General features: G+C 38.5%; 1 protein-coding gene across 12 annotated transcripts in view; it reads left to right on the top strand.

The window, feature by feature from the left end:
- Nucleotides 1-19,257, top strand: part of dennd1a (DENN/MADD domain containing 1A) — a 118,821-nt gene that overhangs the window by 56,087 nt on the left and 43,477 nt on the right. For 10 of the 12 annotated variants that reach the window (XM_026928703.3, XM_026928701.3, XM_026928702.3 and 7 more), the window contains 4 exons: nt 11,071-11,124; nt 11,427-11,537; nt 14,477-14,577; nt 16,766-16,811. In XM_026928703.3, coding sequence (XP_026784504.1) covers nt 11,071-11,124; nt 11,427-11,537; nt 14,477-14,577; nt 16,766-16,811 — 312 coding nt within the window. Of the gene's footprint in view, nt 1-11,070; nt 11,125-11,426; nt 11,538-14,476; nt 14,578-16,765; nt 16,812-19,257 lie in introns of those variants that run through there. The other 2 variants (XM_053240017.1, XM_053240019.1) reach the window with 1 other exon arrangement.

The raw sequence follows: 19,257 nt of genomic DNA, 5'->3' as shown, positions 1-19,257 counted from the left end.
TATTAACCACAAAATAAGACATTGTTGACATGTTAGCAGAGACATTTGAGAGAAATTCTTCAGTGGAGAACTGCCACCCTGAGTTCCAAATAATACAGGCACAACAGGAACAAATCTCTTTTAACTTCTTTTTGGATAACATGGAAGCATATAACCAGCCTTTTACAATGGAGGAACTCTTAAAAGCCTTAAACTGCCCTAATGATATGCGCGTTGGACTGGATAAAATTCATTACGCTTTTAAAGCATTTAAGCCAAAATATGTTATCAATCCTCTTGGACAACTTTAACAGCAACTGGAAGTCAGGAGATGTACCATCCCATTGGAAAGAGGCAGTAATCATACCCATACCCAAACTAGGCAAAGATCATACCAACCCAAACAATTATCGCCCTATATTTCTGAATAGCTGCCTCTGGAAAACCATAGAAAGAATGGTAAATTACCGCCTTGTGTAGATACTTGAGACAGACCGTAAGATCTGTGCCTACCAATGTGGTTTTAGACAAGGAAAAAGCACCCTGGATCACCTTATAAGACTGGGAACAATTATACGGAAAGGTTTCATCAAAAAAAGAGCACACTGTAGCTGTTTTTCTCAACGTTAAAAACTCTACGATATAACCTGGAAATACAGCATCTTAAAAGACTTGCATGAAATGGATTTTGGGGGATACCTGCCCATTTTCATTGCCAACTTCTTATCTAACAGTTACATTCGTGTCTGAATAGGAAACACCCTGTCAACTGTACACACGCAAGCACTAGGGTTGCCACAAGGAAGCATCTTGTCCGTCACCCTTTTTTAGCATAAAAATCAACAGTATTACAAACATCACTGGACCCAACATATTCTGCAGCCTCTATGTTAATCAGCTACACGGGGAAAAACATTAACGTAATTGAGATATGCTACAGATATGCGTGAACAAGATTAGAAGCTGGTCAATTAAAAATGGATTTAAATTCTCTAAAACCAAGACTGTATGTATACACTTTTGCCTTCTGCGATCTCTACATTTGGACCCAGAACTCTTAATGAAAGGAGAGCCCATTAAGGTCATAAGAAACCAAGTTTTTAGGGCTCACTTTCGACAGCAAACTGTCTTTCATCCCACATATGAAATCACTAAAAAACACATGCCTTAAAACAGTGGACATTATAAAAGTACTATCTAAAATAAGATGAGGTGCAGACTGTACTACCCTTTTGCATCTCTACAGAATGCTGGTATGACCACACATGGACTATGCAAGTGTATTCTATGCCAGGAAATCCTACATCAAAACGCTGGATACAGTACACCCCTTTGGATTAAGACTCTCCCTTTGAGCTTTCAGGACTTTCAGTTTGTATGCTGGAGCAAGGGAACCATTCTCCAGATCGATCTATCTATCTATCTGTCTGTCTGTCAAAAGTGTATACCCCCCTGGCTCTTAATATAGTGTGTTGCCTTCTTGAGCATCAGTGAATGTTTGCACCTTTTGTAATAGTTGTGTATGAGTCCCTCAGTGTGAAAACATGGATCTCAACATCATATAGCCACTATTGGAAAAGGGTCAAGGTGTGTGAAACACAAAAAATGACTTCATCAGTGGAAAAGGTGCAAGGTTTTAGATTGCCCAAATCAATCATAAGATCTTAACCCAATACATGCTCAATTGGGTTAAGATCTGGTGATTGATTTGGGCAATCTGAAACCTTCCACCTTTTCCACTGATGAAGTCATTTTTTGTGTTGGCAGTGTGTTTTGAGTCATTGTCTTACTGCATGATGAACTTCTTGCCAATTACACTGGATGCATTTCTATGTAAATTGGCAGATAGAATGTTTCTGCAGACTTCTGAACTCATTCAGCTGCTAACATCATGAGTTACATCATCAATAAAGATTAGTGAGCCCATTCCAGAAGAGGCCTTGCAAGCCCAAGCCGTGACACTACCTCCACTGTGCTTTACCAGTGAGCTTGTATGTTTTGGATCATGAGTAGCTCCTTTCTTTCTCCACACCTTGGCCTTTCCTTCACTTTGGTAGAGGCTAATCTACCAACTTTTCTGGATCATATCTGTAGCTCTTCGTGAATTCATATGAGACCTTCTGATTCTTACTGCTGATAAACTGTTTGCATCTTGTGGTATGGCCTCTATATTTCTGCTCTCGAAGTCTTCTTCAAACAGTGGATTGTGATACTTTCATCCCTGCCCTGTGGAGGTTGTTGGTGATGCCACTGACTGTTGTTTTTGGGTTTTTCTTTACAGCTCTCACAATGTTTGTCATCAACTGCTGCTGTTTTCTTTGGCTGACCTGTTTGATGTCTGGTTGTTGGTACACCAGTGGTTTGTTTCTTTTTCAGGACATTCCAAATCGTTGTATTGACTATGCTCATTGCTTGTGGAATGGCTGTGATTGCTGTTTTCTCAGCTTTAAAATGGCTTGCTTTTCTCCCATAGACAGCTCTCTAATCTTCATGTTGCTTTATCCTTTTTAACAACAAATGCAGTCTTCACAGGTGAAACCCAGGGCTAAAACCAAGAATAGACATTCAGAGCTATTAATTGTTTAAACAGGCAATCTAACAGGGCACACCTGGGCAACAAGAAACACCTGGCAGTCAAATGTGCCAATATTTCACTTGGACAAATGGATGGGTTCAAACAAAAGGTGCCATGTGCTAAGTTGTTTATATAATAGATCAGAATTTCAGCTTTCATTTCCTATCATCTCATATTAATCTTTTGATCTCAAACCCAAATGTCTTCAGTGTACAGCAAAAACAAAAGAATTGGCCTTGCCGTTCCAATACTTTCAGAGGGCACCGTAGTTTATTAGTTTGATGATTGTTAGGTGTGGTCACAGATGATATTTTTATATTATTTTCAATACTTTAAGCCATTTTATTTTCATTTTTTTAGTAAAGAAAATGTGCTTTTTGATGGTAATTTTTATTTTTTGAGAAAAAAGCTAAAAAGATGAAGTACTCAGTGCCCATGTAAATTGTAGGTTGGTTGTTAAGTACTGAACATCTGTAAGCATATACATAATAGTGTTCAGTATATTGGGCAATAATCAGTCTGTCATCTTCATCAAGATATAATCAAGCTGTAGCCATAGACTGCGTGTTTTTTAAATCAGACCTCTACAAAGTGGAACATATTAGTCAAGGGCATGATGCCTGCCGATCACACTGGCTGTGTGTCATTAAAACTTTCCTGGAACAGTCCTGGACAACGATGTCTTAAAAAGCGTGGGCAAGACCATGCAGTGTGACCCACTGGGCAACATGGCTCTCACCAGTTTCAACCAATGTGATCAGCCATGTGTGTGGTCCAATGAGAAGCGTGGTGTGACCTGAAGTCACTGCTCAATTGCCATGCACAAAAAAGCATGTGGTCCTGCGCAGTGGCATAGCCAGGAATTAATTTCAGGGGAATGAGGAAGTATTAGATTAGATTCAACTTTGTCATTGTGCAGAGTACTAGTATAGAGCCAATGAAATGCAGAAAAGCTGGGGTCAGAGCGCAGGTGCCCCTGGAGCAGATGTGGTTAAGGGCCTTGCTCAAGTGCCCAACTGCAGCAGCTTGACAGTGCTGGGGCTTGAATTCTGACCTTCTGATCAGAGCCTTAACTGTTCAGCCTCCACTGTCCAAATATACAAAATAAAATAATAGTTTGATCTGTACAATTATGTTGATAAGTGTGATGGTGACTGGAGAGGCCATTGATGTCATGTCACCTCAAACTGAGTCCATGAACTTGTGCATTGTGATGCGTTATCATGTTGAAAGTGGCCATTATAACAATACTTACATAGGCATTGCTTGCTTGGTTTTAAGGAGCCCAATGTGTGTCAAGAATTCCCCACACCATTGCACCACCATCCTCTACTGTTGTTGCGTGGCAGTTTGGATCCATGGATTTATGCTTTTGCTGCCAAAATCTGACCTTACCATCTGCATGTCACAGCAGAAATTGAGACCAGAAATTCTTCAGACCAGGTGATGTTTTCCAATCTTCAACTGTCCAGTTTCTGTGAGTCTGTGCCCATTATAGCCTCAGATTCCTTTTCTTGGCTGACAGGAGTGGGACCTGTTGTAGTCCGTCCTCCTCAAGGTTCAATGTGTTGTGTATTCTGAGTTGCTTTTCTGCTCACCACAGTTATAAAGTATGGTTATTTGAGTTACAGTGGCATTCATGTCAACTCGAACCAGTCTGGCCATCCTCCGTTGACCTCTCATCAACAGTGCATTTCCATCTGCAGAACTGCTGCTCACTGGATGTTTTTTCTTTATTGCATCATTCTGAGTAAACTCGACAGACTGTTGTGTTTGAAAATCCCAGGTGATAAGCAGTTATAGAAATACTCAAAACAGCTCGTGTGGCACCAACAATCATGCCACAGTCAAAATCACTGAGATCACATTTTATTCTCATTCCGGTGGATTTATCATTACCTGATGTTGCTGACCCAGATCTTATGCATTGCACTGCTGCCACATGATTGGCTGATTAGGTAATTGCATGCATGATTAAGTGTACAAGTGTTCGTAATAAAGAGCTCTGTGAGTGTAAATTTCAGGAAATGAAAGCTGAAATTCTAATCTGTCATCTCATATTCACCTTTTGGTTTCAAACCCAAAGGTCTTCAGCTTGTAGCAAAAAAAAAAAAAAAAAAAAGAATTGGCCTTCCAATATTTTTGGAGGGGACTGTATAGTACTACATAATAGAGTACTACATTTCAACAGTATTTCAACAGCATTTAAGACAGCCATAACATTTTTAAGATGAGAGTTAAAACATTGTGTTTAACTTTTTCACTATTAAAGCCTCAACCACAAATATCCCCTCGTCTACATACCCTCTCAACCTAATTATTTTGTATAGTTATTACCACTCGAACACAAATAATACCAAGATTCAATACACCCCCTCAACTATAAATAGGCGCACCATCCCAATTAGCCGAATGATTAAATAAGCCCTGCTAAATATTCAATTACATTCATGATCCATTTATCTCCAGTTACTGATTTATCCTGGTCAGGGTTGCAGTGGTTCCAGAGCCTATCCTTGGAGGATTGTGGGAGATGGGAATACACCTTGGATCCAGGCACTCAATCACACCTAGGGGAAATTTAAAGTAGTCAAACCACTGGTATGTGGTTTGAGGTGGGAGAAAACCAGAGAACCAGGAGGAGACACATGCGAACACAGGGAGATCATGTGAAACTCTACGTAGACATTAATCCAAGCTCATAATCAAACTGGGGACCCTGGAGCTATACAAATAATATTTAATTAAATTTAATTTTATTTGTATAGTGCTTTTAACTATAGACATTGTCATAAAGTAGCTTTACAGAAATCCAGATCTAGATTTCGAACATTACAGTTTAGCAAAAATCTCTGTGCCCATGTACCACCCAGATATGCAGTTTTACTTAAGACCAGAAGTATTTACAAAATATCTGACTAAACAAAAAGTTTTGCAACTAGGTTTTCAACTTATACCTAAAAACTGTGTTTGAGTCCTGAACATTAACAAAATGAAGGGAACCCACTGGAACATCCAGAGAGTGAGGCATTACAATACTCATTCTATAGTCATTCATTACAATAATGAATTCTATAACAACGTTATTTTTCTTAGCCTAGCAGTGTTAGTGAGCTGAAGAACAGCTTCCCCAATAATGTAATAATGAGACTGGCATATATATTCACACCAAGGTCTCTGGCTGCTGCACATGATGCCCCTGAAAGGAGATCAACAGTTAATACATAATTGGAAATCTTATTTCTACTTGCCTACCCAAGGAGAAATACTCTGGTTTTGTCACAGTTAAGTATGAGGTAGCAACCAGTGTCTAATATCCTCTACATGTTTCTGAAGTTCAGTACTCTGCTGTCTGTCTTCTTGTATGCAGAGTTAGCATATACAGGGAAAAAAGCAGTGAGCCTACACCAATCAGCCATAACATTAAAACCACTGACGTGAAGTGAACAGCATTGATTATCTCATTACAATGGCAGCTGTCAAGGGGCAGGATATATTAGACAGCAAGTAAACAGTTAGTTCTTGAAGGAAAAATGGACAAGCGTAAGGATCTGAGCAACTTTGACAAGGGCCAAATTGTGCTGGGTCAGAGTATCTCCAAAATGTCAGGTCTTGTGGGGTGTCCCCAGTATGCAGTGTTTAGTACCTGCCAGAAGTGATCCAAGAAAGGACAACCAATGAACTGGCGACAGGGTAATGGGCGCCCAAGGCCCACTGATGCATGTGGGGAGTGAAGGCTAACCTGTCTGGTCCGATCCCACAGAAGAGCTACTGTAGCACAAATTGCTGAAAAAGTTAATGCTGGCTATGATAGAAAGGTGTCAGAACACACAGTGCATCATAGCTTGCTGTGTATGGGGCTGCATAGCCACAGACCGGTCAGAGTGCCTATGCTGGCCCCTGTCCACTGCCAAAAGTGCCTACAATGGGCACGTGAGCATCAGAACTGGTCCATGGAGCAATAGAAGAAGGTGGCCTGGTCTAATGAATCACATTTTCTATTACATCATTTGGGCGGACGGGTGCATGTGTGTTGCTTACCTGGGGGAGAGATGGCACCAGGATGCACTATGGGAAGAAAGCTAGCCAGCGGAGGCAGTTTGATGCTCTGGACAATGTTCTGCTGGGAAAGCTTGGATCCTGTCATTCATGTGGATGTTACTTTGACTCGTATCACCTACCTGAACATTGTTGCAGACCAAGTACACCCCTTCATGGCAACGGTATTCCCTAATGGCAGTGGCCTTTTTCAGCAGGATCATTTTTGCCACATTGCAAAAATTGTTCAGGAATGGTTTGAGGAATGTGACAGAGTTCAAGGTCTTGACTTGGCCTCCAAATTCCACAGAATCTTAATCAGATTGAGCATCTGTGGGAGGTGCTGGACAAACAAGTCTGATCCATGGAGGCCCCACCTCATAACTTACAGGATCTGCTGCCAACGTCTTGGTGCCAGATACCACAGCACACCTTCAGAGGTCTTGTGGAGTCCCTGCCTCAAAAGGTCAGAGCTGTTTTGGTGGCACAAGGGGGACCTACACAATATTAGGCAGGTGGTTTTAATGTTATGGCTGATCGTTGTAGAACAGAACTTTATGCTTTACTTTTGCATAGAGAAGTCAGCATTAACATTTACAAATAGTCAGACAAATAAGACTAAAGCCAGAAAATTGTCATTCCCTTAACTCCAAAAAAAATTTTTTTTTTTTTTAGTATAGAACAATATTGTGATGAAAACCACACTGAGATCTGATTCCTATGCAAGTATGAGCTTAGCTACAACCTTTTCTAGGATCTTAGAGATATAGGGGATTTTTGATATTTGGTCTTCTTTGGGTCAAGATCAGGTTTTTGAATTGTTTTAATGTATGATAACTGCTAGTTTAAAGGATTATAAAAGATAGCCAATGCTAAGAAAGGGGCTATTTTTAACAGAGGTTCTGTTGCTTCTACAGTCAGGTCCATAAATATTGGGACATCGACACAATTCTAACATTTTTGGCTCTATACACCACCACAATGGATTTCAAATGAAACGAACAAGATGTGCTTTAACTGCAGACTGGCAGCTTTAATTTGAGGGTATTTACATCCAAATCAGGTGAATGGTGTAGGAATTACAACAGTCTGCATATGTGCCTCCCTCTTGTTAAGGGACCAAAAGTAATGGGACAGAATAATAATCATAAATCAAACTTTCACTTTTTAATACTTGGTTGCAAATCCTTTGCAGTGAATTACAGCCCGAAGTCTGGAACGCATAGACATCACCAGACGCTGGGTTTCATCCCTGGTGATGCTCTGCCAGGCCTCTACTGTAACTGTCTTCAGTTCCTGCTTGTTCTTGGGGCATTTTCCCTTCAGTTTTGTCTTCAGCAAGTGAAATGCATGCTCAATCGGATTCAGGTCAGGTGATTGACTTGGCCATTGCATAACAGTCCACTTCTCACCCCTGTCGAGCCCCAAGCCTGGACGACCGTGACGGCTCTGTCTCGCACATGCACAACCACCCTGCGCTCCTCACACCTACACTGCACTGAATTGAATAAAGAGCACCTCTGTTTGCACTACTCCTGTTTCCCCCATATTCAGCCCACTGCAGCCTTGAGTTGCTATCTTGTATCTTTTAACTGTATTAGCCACAGTTTGTCTTAATTAAAGTAACTGTTTAACTCCTTGAGAACTAGGAATTCAGCCATGCTATTTGTTCTCTGAGAGAAAGCCTGTCCTTTCTCTGAAGCATTTCATTGTGTTTGAAGGCAGTGTACACTTTCAGACAAAAGGGCGAGCTTGAGCACTTTTATTTACTTTTATTAATCGGCCATGTTTGGCCTAATTAATTGTTGACGACTAGATGTAACACTATAAAATGTTGAAAAAAGTTCAAGGAAGATGAATACTTATGCAAGGCACTGTAACCTAATAAAAAATAGGGTCTCACCAGTAAGTGCTTGGACCACTTATAAGAAGGAATCTTCCCACTCCTGATTTCTTCTGTTTTTGCATATTTGTCAAACTAAATGGTTTCAGATCCTCATACAAAATGTAATATAAGGCAAGGAGAACTTATGCAGTTTTTAAATGATCATTTAATTTATTGAAGGAAAAAGATTATGCAACACCTATCACCCATATGAAAATGTTGTGCCACTTTTAGCTGCAACAACTGCAACCACACATTTCCGATTACTGGAGAATTGCTTTAATCTAGTTACATTGGAGGACTGCCCTTTTAAGGCCTTGACACAGCAGCACAATGGGGTTCAAGGCAAGACTTTGACTAGGCCACTTCAAAACCTTAATTTTGTTTCTTTTCAGCCATTGAGAGGAGGACTTGCTCTCATGCTTCAGATTGTTGTCTTGCAGCAAAACCCAACTGCGCTTGCACTTCAGATGAAGGACTGATGACCGGACATTCTCCTTCAGGATTTTCCGGTAGAGAGCAGACTTCTTGGTTCCATCAGTTACAGCAAGTTATCCATGCCCTGAAGCAGCAAAGCATCCCCACACCATCACAGTACCACCACCATGTTTGACTGGTATGACGTTGGCTGGTATGAGTGCTGTTAGCTTTAGTCCAGCTGTAAGGGGAACCATGTCTTTCAACATGTTCCACTTTCGAATGATTGGTCCACAGAAAATTTTCCCAAAAGGCTTGGGGGTCATCAAGGATTTTTTTGGCAATTGTCAGACGATTCACCACTGTTCCAGGTTTTCTCCATTTAGAGATAATGGCCCTCGCTGTGGTTCACTGGAGTCCCAGAGCCTTAGAAATGGCTATGTAACTCTGTCCAGAATAATGTAGTTCAATTAATTTATTTCTCATCTCTTACAGAATTTCTTTTGATTGCAGCATAGTGTGCTGCTTGTTGTCTTTGTCTTGTATTAAATTTTGTCTGAAGATCTGAAACGTGTGACAAAAATTCAAAAATAGAAGGAATCAGTATCACTTTTTCATGCCACTGAAATTTCATGGCAAATTTTATGATGGAGCAGAGTTAAAATCTGGGAAGTGGTAAGATCTTCAAATGCCCTGTAGACCACCATCAACTTAAAAGGCTTAACACCAGATACCACGGAATAATGTGCTTGTTTTGGCATCCTTCCTCAGTGAAGAAACTTTGAGGGAGTGTGGTTTGAATAAAGGTGAACGGGTACAAATGCAGATGTCTGGAAGACTGGAACAGGTTCTTCTCAACAGTTTGCCTATATTTGACTCGACCCATGCTGTCTGTGATGGCATCAAGCTTTCCAGTTCCATTTGCTGAAAGGCAACCCAAGAGCATGACACTACCACCAAAATGCCTGATTACAGGAGTGGTGTTACTTGGGTGATGGGCTGTATTTGGTTTGCACCAAACATTATGCTTTGGGTTTAGACCAAATGGATCAACTTAAGTCTCATCATGCCACAAAATCTTTCTCAGAAGTGGCTTCCTTCTGTCCAGTCTCCCATTGAGGCCAGATCTATGAAGAGCTGATGAATTTTTTGAGGTCTGCACAGGTTCTCCTATTTCAGCCAGTGAGCACTGTAATGCCTTGAGTGTTGTACACTTCAGAAATATTTACTATGCAAGCATACTATTAGACACAGGTGGATTTAAAATTAACAGGTGTTATTTTACTTAATTTTATTTAGTTATTGTCTTTCTGACTCTTAAGTGTGGAATCTTAATCAAGTTGATAAAGTATACAATTTGGTATAAGTATTAAGCTTTTTAATTTAGATTTAAAGGCATGATGACCCACAGAAGAGCTTTTTATTTGTATATGATTTGTATTATGCTGCTGAATTTATTTTGTAATTATGTATTATTTTGTATTATGTAATTAAAATGATTTAACTTTTGGCATTTGATATTCCTTGATATAGAGTTTTCTAATATTTTAATGGAAAATATATATTAGAATAAAATATTCTAATATAATGGAGTGGCCTGGGGGCTGGGGGGTCTTAGCATTGCGCAGGAGTATTTTTGTTGTGAGCCTGAGTATACAACAGTTTACCCAGGTTTGTTTTTATAATGATATGGGTTCACACCTTCAATGTGTCAGTGTAATCAGATTTTCCATCTGTTAGTGTCCACCAGAGTGCTGCAGTGCTCCATTACTGCACTGACGTACACCTTTGTTGTGCCTGATAAATGTCTGCACACCATTCTGGCAGACTGCTGTGCCAGATCCACTCAGATTCTGCTGCAAAAGCTTAATCGCTGGCCATATTACAAAATAAAAATACATAGAGTTGTTAGTTATCAGTATGATTTGCATTTTTCTTGCTGATTGCAGAACTCTTGTTTTAACGTCAAGGACTTTTTAGACAGCCGTGGAATCAATTGCCATAACGTAGATTTTTCAAAATGTTCACTCAGTTTCCATAAATTTTAAGCACTTCTTTTGGACTATAGAAAAGTCAATAAAAATCTATTCAAATATCTTACGGGATTGTGAACCAATACAAAAAAACATGCTCACAAAATTTTGTTCTTCCTCTCTTGCTTCCTCTCAATTTCTAGCAAGCCTGTTTCACTGTGCCTGATCTAAGGGAGTTGCCAAGTATTCCTGAAAACGTGAGTTACTTTAATATAATATAAAGGAAAAAGGCCACACTAACCATATACAAAAGAAACTGCTGAACGACACACCAGACACTGTTAAACAATGCTCACTACATGCTAGACGCAAAATCACTTATTTATTCAAAAGTGCCATTGCCGCACTGTCACTGGCCATTACTAGGTTTTCTGAGGATCACAGTGTCTCCAGGTGCCAATTCCAACCTTGCACAAATTCCCCTCCTGTGTGTTAACTTCACAGCTCTTATCATTTCCTTTTTCAGCAACTGAAACTGATATTTGTTCATTTGTTTCAGAGAAACCTGACAGAGTATTTTGTAGCAGTAGATGTAAACAACATGCTTCATCTGTATGCAAGCATGCTGTACGAACGAAGAGTCCTAATCAGCTCCAGCAATCTGAGCACTGTGAGTGTATCCTTTCTCTTCATTGTGCTATCTTTGTATTCTATCTACACTGCAAAAATTATATGTTAGCAACTGGAAAAAAAATACATAGGCAAATTTACCTGATATTTCTTATAATAGGATTATTAAAAAAAAATTAAATACACTATTCCTAAACATTTTTTAGTAAGTTCAGTGTTGAAATGATCTTATTCTATTCTATTGATAAAACAAAGTAACACAAATTGTGGAAAGGGAAATCTTAAGGAGTAGGACAAGAAGAATAATATTATCTGAAAAATATAGTTTTCAGCTTCGATTTAAAAGAAGCAATAGAAGTACAGTCACAGACAAACTGAGGTTGAGCATTCCACAGTGTGGGTGCCACTGAATGACCTGCCACCCACTGATGAAAGCCTGGTGTGGGGCACTGCAAACAGTCAGGATCTGAGGGTGATAGATGATATGCAAGCATGGAGAAGCTCAGAAAGAAGAAGTAAGCCTGAATGGCATTGAAGGGTCTATTTAGTCTTGTCTATTTTGGTATTCTGGATAATGAATTAATGACAGAGCATGATTGGTTTAGGCAAATGTTCCTTACTGTTTAGTGTTTTCGGTTTTCCACTGTGGTTTTTAATAGTGTAAGCCAGTTAGTGTGCAGACAGCATTAGTATTCCAAAGTTGTGTCTGCCAGGTGTATGTCATTTGCAGCAACTGGTTGCTTCAGTGTCTGCATAGTGGTTTATTCTTTAAAGGTTTAAGCTGTGATGGTGTGACCTTCTTTTTCTGAATTATCAAAACATAAAAATGGATTTTTCTATGTTTGTTATGATTTGTTTAAAATGCGACCTTTCGGGAGGATAGAAAAAAAGTTCATCTCAAGCTGTATATTGTAACTGCTTATATAAGTGTTTATTATTGCATATATTATAATTACTTTGCAGCTGAATCATTTGAATCATATACACACACACTCACCATCCACCGTGACAGAGCACTGCCAGTCAGTCAACTTTACTATACCTGTTTTTGCTCCTTTTGAATTAAAATCTTGGAAGAAAGATTTCTCTAAAATCTTTTTTTTAATTTTTGTAATTTTGCCTCTGTATACCACCAAAATGGATTTTAAATGAAGCAATTCATTCACTCAAAGCATTTTTTTGAAATCAGGATGTGATTGAGGTATAGACTTTCAGCTTTAAGGGGTTTAACAAAAATTTAGGAATTACAGCTATTTTTTACATAGTACCTCCATTTTCACAGGCTCAAAAGTAATTGGACAATTGACTGATAAGCAGTTTCATGGCCACGTGTGGCCTGCTTCCTCCTTATTTCATGACAAATGATGGAGATAAAAGGTCTGGAGTTGATTCCAAGCGTTGAAATTGCATTTGGTAACTGTACATGGGAACTCTCACTGTGCGGTCCAAAAAGGTGTCTGTGCGAGTGAAAGAGGCCATCATTAGGCTAAAAAAACAAAACAGACCTATCACAGAGATAGCAGAAACTTTAGGACTGGCCAAATCAATAATTTGGTACTTCCTTAAAAAGAAGGAATGCACTGGCAAGCTCAGCAGCACCAAAAGGCAGACCACGGAAGACAACTAAAGTGGATTATCACAGAATTCTTTACTTGGTGAAGAAAAACCCACCAGGAGGTAGGCATCTTTGTCAAAGTCTACAATCGAGAGACATCTTTGTGAATGTAAATACAGATGGTTTACCTCAACATGCAAACCACTGGTAACGCTTGAGAACAGAAAAGCCAGAATAGACTTTGCTAAAAAACCTCTAAAAAAGGCTGACTACTTCTGATGCAAAATTAACTTGTACCAGAATAATGGAAAGAGAAGAGTATGGAGATGAAAAGGAAGGGCTCATGTTCCAAAGCATACCACATCATCTGTCAAACATGTGGAGGCAGTGTTATGGCATGGGCTTGTATGGCTGCCAATGGAACTGGGTCACTGGTCTTTATTGATGATGTGACCACTGATAAAAGTAGCAGGGTGAATTCTGTAGTGTATAGAGCTATACTTTCTGCTTAGATTCAGTCAAATTCTGCCAAACTGATAGGACGGCACTTCTCAGTACTGATGGATAATGACCCAAAACATAGCACAAAAGCAACCCAAGAGCTTCTTAAGGCAAAGAAATGGAATGTTCTTAAATGGCTGTCAGTCACCTGACCTCAACCCAATTGAGCATGCTTTTCACTTTCTGAAGACAAAACTGAAGGCAGGAAGACCCACAAACAAGCAGCAACTGAAGGTGGCTGCAGTAAAGGCCTGGCCTTTACTGCAGCCGCCTTCAGCGAGGAAACTTTGGTGATTTGGTGATGTCTATGGGTTCCACACTTCAGGTATTCATTGACTGCAAAAGGAGTTGCATCCAAGTATTAAAAATAATCCTTATATTAATAATTGTTAGTTTGTCCATTACTTTTGAGTCTGTGAAAATGGAGGTACTATGTAAAAAATGGCTGTAATTCCTAAACGGTTGAAATATTTTTGTTGATCCCCTTGAATTAAAGCTGAAAGTCTACAGTACTGTGCAAAAGTCTTAGGCATCCTATATTTTTTTAGTAAAAACTTTGTTATAGATTTTTATTTTATGACTTCTACATTATCGACCATGTAGAAACATTTAATTTCATTATTTTTGAAGGCATCTTTACTATACAGCATTTCTTTGCATGTGCCTAAGACTTTTGCACAGTACTGTGTGTGTGTAGTGTGTGTGTGTTTGTGTGTGTGTGTGTGTGTGTGTATATGTGTATATATGTATGTATGTATGTATGTATGTATGTATATGTGTATATATATATATATATATATAGAGAGAGAGAGAGAGAGAGTTACAAACTGACACAGACAGCTATGCTTCCCTTATTTGAAAAACCACCAGCCACTACTGCTGAAGATGAAGATTGCTCTCTCAGTTCTCTTTTTCTCTCTTAGTTAACAGCATGTGTCCATGGTGCGGCAGCCACGTTGTATCCCATGTACTGGCAGCATGTTTACATCCCAGTGCTACCACAGCATCTACTAGACTACTGCTGGTAAGAACGTGTATATACACACAGACACCATAATACCACAACACCACAATATATATAGCCATTGATTAGAAGATATGATTGTAATTTCTAGTGAGAACACACAGCGATACTTTACAGCTGACAGGACACAAAGAACAAACATCTACTCCTAATGGAAATATACCTACCCAATACAGCAACACAATGATTAATCCTTGTTAAATAGACAGTTATTGGCATACATACACATGTACTCACTCATGTCTTTTGAAAGGTAATTGCTGTCTGCTAATTGATAAAGTCAATAAAATCTGATGATAAAAATAGTTGAAAACAATTTCTTTATTGATTGGTCTGAGTTATGAAGCATGCTGTGGTGCACTACGTCACTTCATTTAGACTAAAAAAAAAAAAAACATTCCATGGAAATGACAGAGGACTTTAAAACCAATGTTGGTCTCAGGACATAAATTGTGTTGTCATTTGAGTAATATTTTGATTTGTAATCATTCATTTGTAGGAATATGAGAAAATGTGGACCCTGGTTGAGCCATGCTTATTAACTGGTGTGTGGGGTTTTTTTTTTTTTTTTTTTTTTTTTTTTTTTTTTTTGAGTTGTCCCACTTTATCTGGTTTTCTGGCTGTATGGCAGATTTATTTTATCTGTTTTTCCTGCCCTATCAGAAAACATAAACTCATGCTACTTTGGCCAAAAAAATATCTGTATTTTGTATGACAAATCAGTGGGTTAAAAATGACTGAACATGGTCTCAAATCAATGAGTAGTATGGATTAGATGAACATTTTCTCACTTTAAAACCCAACACATAGCATGAAGCATGCAATTTATGCAGTATTGGGCAGTAGCATAGCGTTTATTAGCATACACAACATAGTGTACAGTATTTTATTTTTTTTTTAAACGTTTGGTTCAAATAGAAGTCGATCCCAAAAAGAGTCGATTCACTGATACCAGGCGCTGAAAACTGTTATTCAACCTCAAAGCTTTGGAGTCGATTCCACACACCAAAAATGATTCAGCCTAAGCAAACACAATGCAAGCAAATTAATTTAGCATCAGAGTGTTTTAGTTAGGGAGACAGGCAGTGGATATTTGTTTGCCTTTATGTTGAAAGGTGCTTTGAAGTCTATCAAAAATACATTCTGATCCTGGCTCACTAGGTCACAAACTAGGAATACCATCAGTCCAAAAACACAATTGGGGAGGTAATAGACAAGCGCTCGGACAATACAATTATTTTTTTTTTTTATTTAAGTACTAATTTTTTTAAAGTACTATTTTTTAATTTAAGTGCTAAGGTAAGTAGTAATTGTTAATGTAAGTGCTCATCAGAAGGTGGAATGCATGCTCAATTCAGTTAACAGTCACTGATTGTTGTTTTTGGTTCTTTACTTACAGCTCCTACAATGTAATCAACTGCTATTGTTTTATTTGGTCGATTTTTCCTCTTTTCTCAGCTTCAAAATAGCTTGCTTTTCTCCCAAAGACAGCTCTCTGGTCTTCATGTTGGTGTATCTTTTTTTTTTTTTTTTTTTTTTTTTTTTTTTTTTTTTTTTTTTTTGCAGTCTTCACAGCCAAAATCCAGGGCTCAAACCAAGAGTGGACATTTAGAGCTATTAATTGTTTAAACAATCTAACAGGGCACACCTGGGCAACAAGAAACACCTGTCAGTCACATGTTCCAATATTTTTATTACTTGAAAAATGGATGGGTTCAAACAAAAGGTGCCATGTTTTAAATTTGTTAACACATCTAGATGTAAATGTCACAAAATGAAAGCTGAAAGTCTGAACTATCATCTTATATTTATCTTTTGATCTCAAACCCAAATGTCTTCAGTGTATAGCAAAAACAAAAGAATTGGCCTTGCCATTCCAATAGTTTTGGAGGGGACTGTATTTCTCCAACTAATGGAATTACTTGAACAAAAACGAAAAATAAATTGATAGTTGCAGCCTTATTGTCAACCCAAACTTAGACTTATCTAGAGAAAGAGGAGGTAGACACTTTTCTTTTAGTACATATGAACTGTGCAAACTACACAGTTCAATTTTATTATGAGTGATAAAATTCTAACTGTTGTTTACTTAGTCTGTAGTAGTCCTGCAGGGATCTGCTGTACAACCAGCATACTGAGTGTGTGCATGCATAAGGATAACATTTTACTTTCTCTCTCTTTATGCTAGTGCTCCTATGCCATACCTCATAGGAGTCCACTCCAGCCTGATGGAGGTAAGACAATTCTTTGACCAGTTCCCCCCTAACAACCAACTGCTAGTTTCAAATCTCTAACCCCTAAATGTAGTCTTCTGATGAGTGCTCAAAGTGCTTATGCTTACTGGTTATAGTAAGATAAGTAAGATGCTTTATAAAATTTAAACCATTTAGAGCTTTAAATATCACAACCAACAATTTGTAACTAGATGTGCATCTCCTGAAGTAAATACACAATGCTTGAAAAAAACTCAAGGAAATTTGAAAGAAGAGAAAGTTTAAAAAAAAAAATAAAAATTTTAAAAGGTAAAAATATAGAGTAGGTGTTCCATGTCATTATTTTTGGGTTTTGGAGCAATTAGTAGGCAGGGTGGTGTTTATATTTGGGTTTTGGAACAATTAGCGGTCACAGGGGTTTTGGGGGGAACAAAGTCCGGGGGAATTTTTTATTTGTGTTTGGGGCAATTACAGTTGAAAAGGGAATTTATTTTTGTATTCTGGGAAAATTAGCAGTCTGGGCATTTATATTTGCAAAGAAAGTTTAAAAAGCTAAGAATAAAAGAGCAGTTCTATGGTGTTCCAGCTCATTTACTAGGGTTTTGGTCAATTAGAGGTCATTAGAGGGTATTAATGGGTTTAGGGCCATTTAGCAGTCATTAGGGTATTTATATTTGCGGTCTGTGGAAATTAGCAGTCAGAGGGGCCTTTTTTATTTGGGCTTTGGGGAAATTAGAGGTCGGGGCTATTTATTATTGGGTTTTGTGGCAAATGGCAGGCATAGTGGTATTTATGCATGTTAGTGAGTAGACAGAGGATTAATTATGAGGAGAAATGCCTGTCTGTGTCAAAGTGCAGGACTGCAGGCCTGCACACCGGCGCAGTGTGTGTGAGATTGACCCTTTGTGACATGACAGAACTCTTAATTGATAAACAGTCCATTTGTGTACAGAATGGATGTCTGTTGCAAATTTCAAAATTTAAACTTAAATAATTTAAGAACTACAAATGGTTATCAAAACCAAGTACTTAGCACACCTTTTGGGACCTTCAAAATGCAGTTTGAACAGAGTCTGTATATTAAGTGGTTCAGGCTGTATTAATCACAGAAAAGTGTGGCGGAAGAAGAAGAAGCAGATTTCCATTTCCTGAAGGAAATACACTGTTACAGTTAATGGAGGTATTTATTTTTGAGTTTGGGGACAATTAGCATTCAGATATATATTTTATTTTTGGGTTTGGGTATATTTAGCAGGCATGGGGTTTACTGTTGCAATCGTTTAGTCTAAAAAGGCAGTTGGGGATATTTATATTTGGGTTTGGGGAAATTACTGATTATGGGGGAATTTATTACATAGCAGTCAATGTGGTATTTATATTTGGGTTTGTGGTGATTACAGGTCATGGGGGGTATTTCTTTTTTGGGCTTTGGGGCATTTAGCCGTCACATGCTATTTAGAGACCAAGCATCAAGTGTGTAAAGGGCCATGTTGTTTCTGTTAGGATTATTATTAGGGCCTAAGCACAAAGGGTGTGAAAGGGCCTATTGTTTCCGTTAGGATTATTAGGTCCCAGGCATCAAGGGTACAAATGTCCTTTCTGGTATTTTTGAGGTGCTTGCCGTGCTCACAAACTCACGGAACCTGGCACACACATCAGAAATGCTGGTCATCAGGGGTTTGCTACAGATTGGAGCCAGGTCTTGCCCTGGCTGGTCAATAGCACCCTCCTTTGACATTTTTCTTCAGTATGAGCATCCAGTTTCATTTACATGCACCAAATTTGTTTGGTATATGGGTCTTCTTAAGATAAAAGAATTTCACACTCACATCCATTAACTCCACCCAACAGGTTGTCAATTTTTGATTTTGTGCATTTTGATGGCTTTCAAACATTTAAAACATGCAACTCCCAACAGGAAGTGAGGCTTTTAAACCAAACATTTTAAATACTCCTTCTAGAGGATATATCTAATTCATACCAAATTTTGTCAGCAAGATGTCGTCGACACGGAATTACAAGGAATTTTTGATATCTTTAATGTTCTTGCTATGGCGAGGCAATCAGTTAACATATTACACTGCTCAAACAGGTGTGGCGTATTTCCACTATACATCATATGATGTGGCCCAAATTTCACATTTATGTTCAATCATGGGGCATGGTCACATACATATGCCAATAGTGATTTTTGTTATAGCACCACTATGGGTGCTACTATGGGGTTTATCATATTAAAACCAGACTTAGTCAGCATGATGTCAATATGTCCATGATGCTAAATTGTGAAGGAATTTTATGATATCTTAAATGGTAATCAGTACAATGTTAGCACCTAATAGTTTATAAAGTTGAATAGTTTCTGTTAACCCTTCTTCTTCCTATAATCATCCTATTCTACTTTCAGAGCCAAGGTTATTGGTGTTAGTCAATAGATTAGATAATATATTAAAAAATGAATAACCAT

The sequence above is a fragment of the Pangasianodon hypophthalmus genome, chromosome 15 (genome assembly GCF_027358585.1).
Source record: "Pangasianodon hypophthalmus isolate fPanHyp1 chromosome 15, fPanHyp1.pri, whole genome shotgun sequence".
Classification (NCBI taxonomy): Eukaryota; Metazoa; Chordata; class Actinopteri; order Siluriformes; family Pangasiidae; genus Pangasianodon; species Pangasianodon hypophthalmus.
This window is presented reverse-complemented; position numbering and strand designations above follow the sequence as displayed.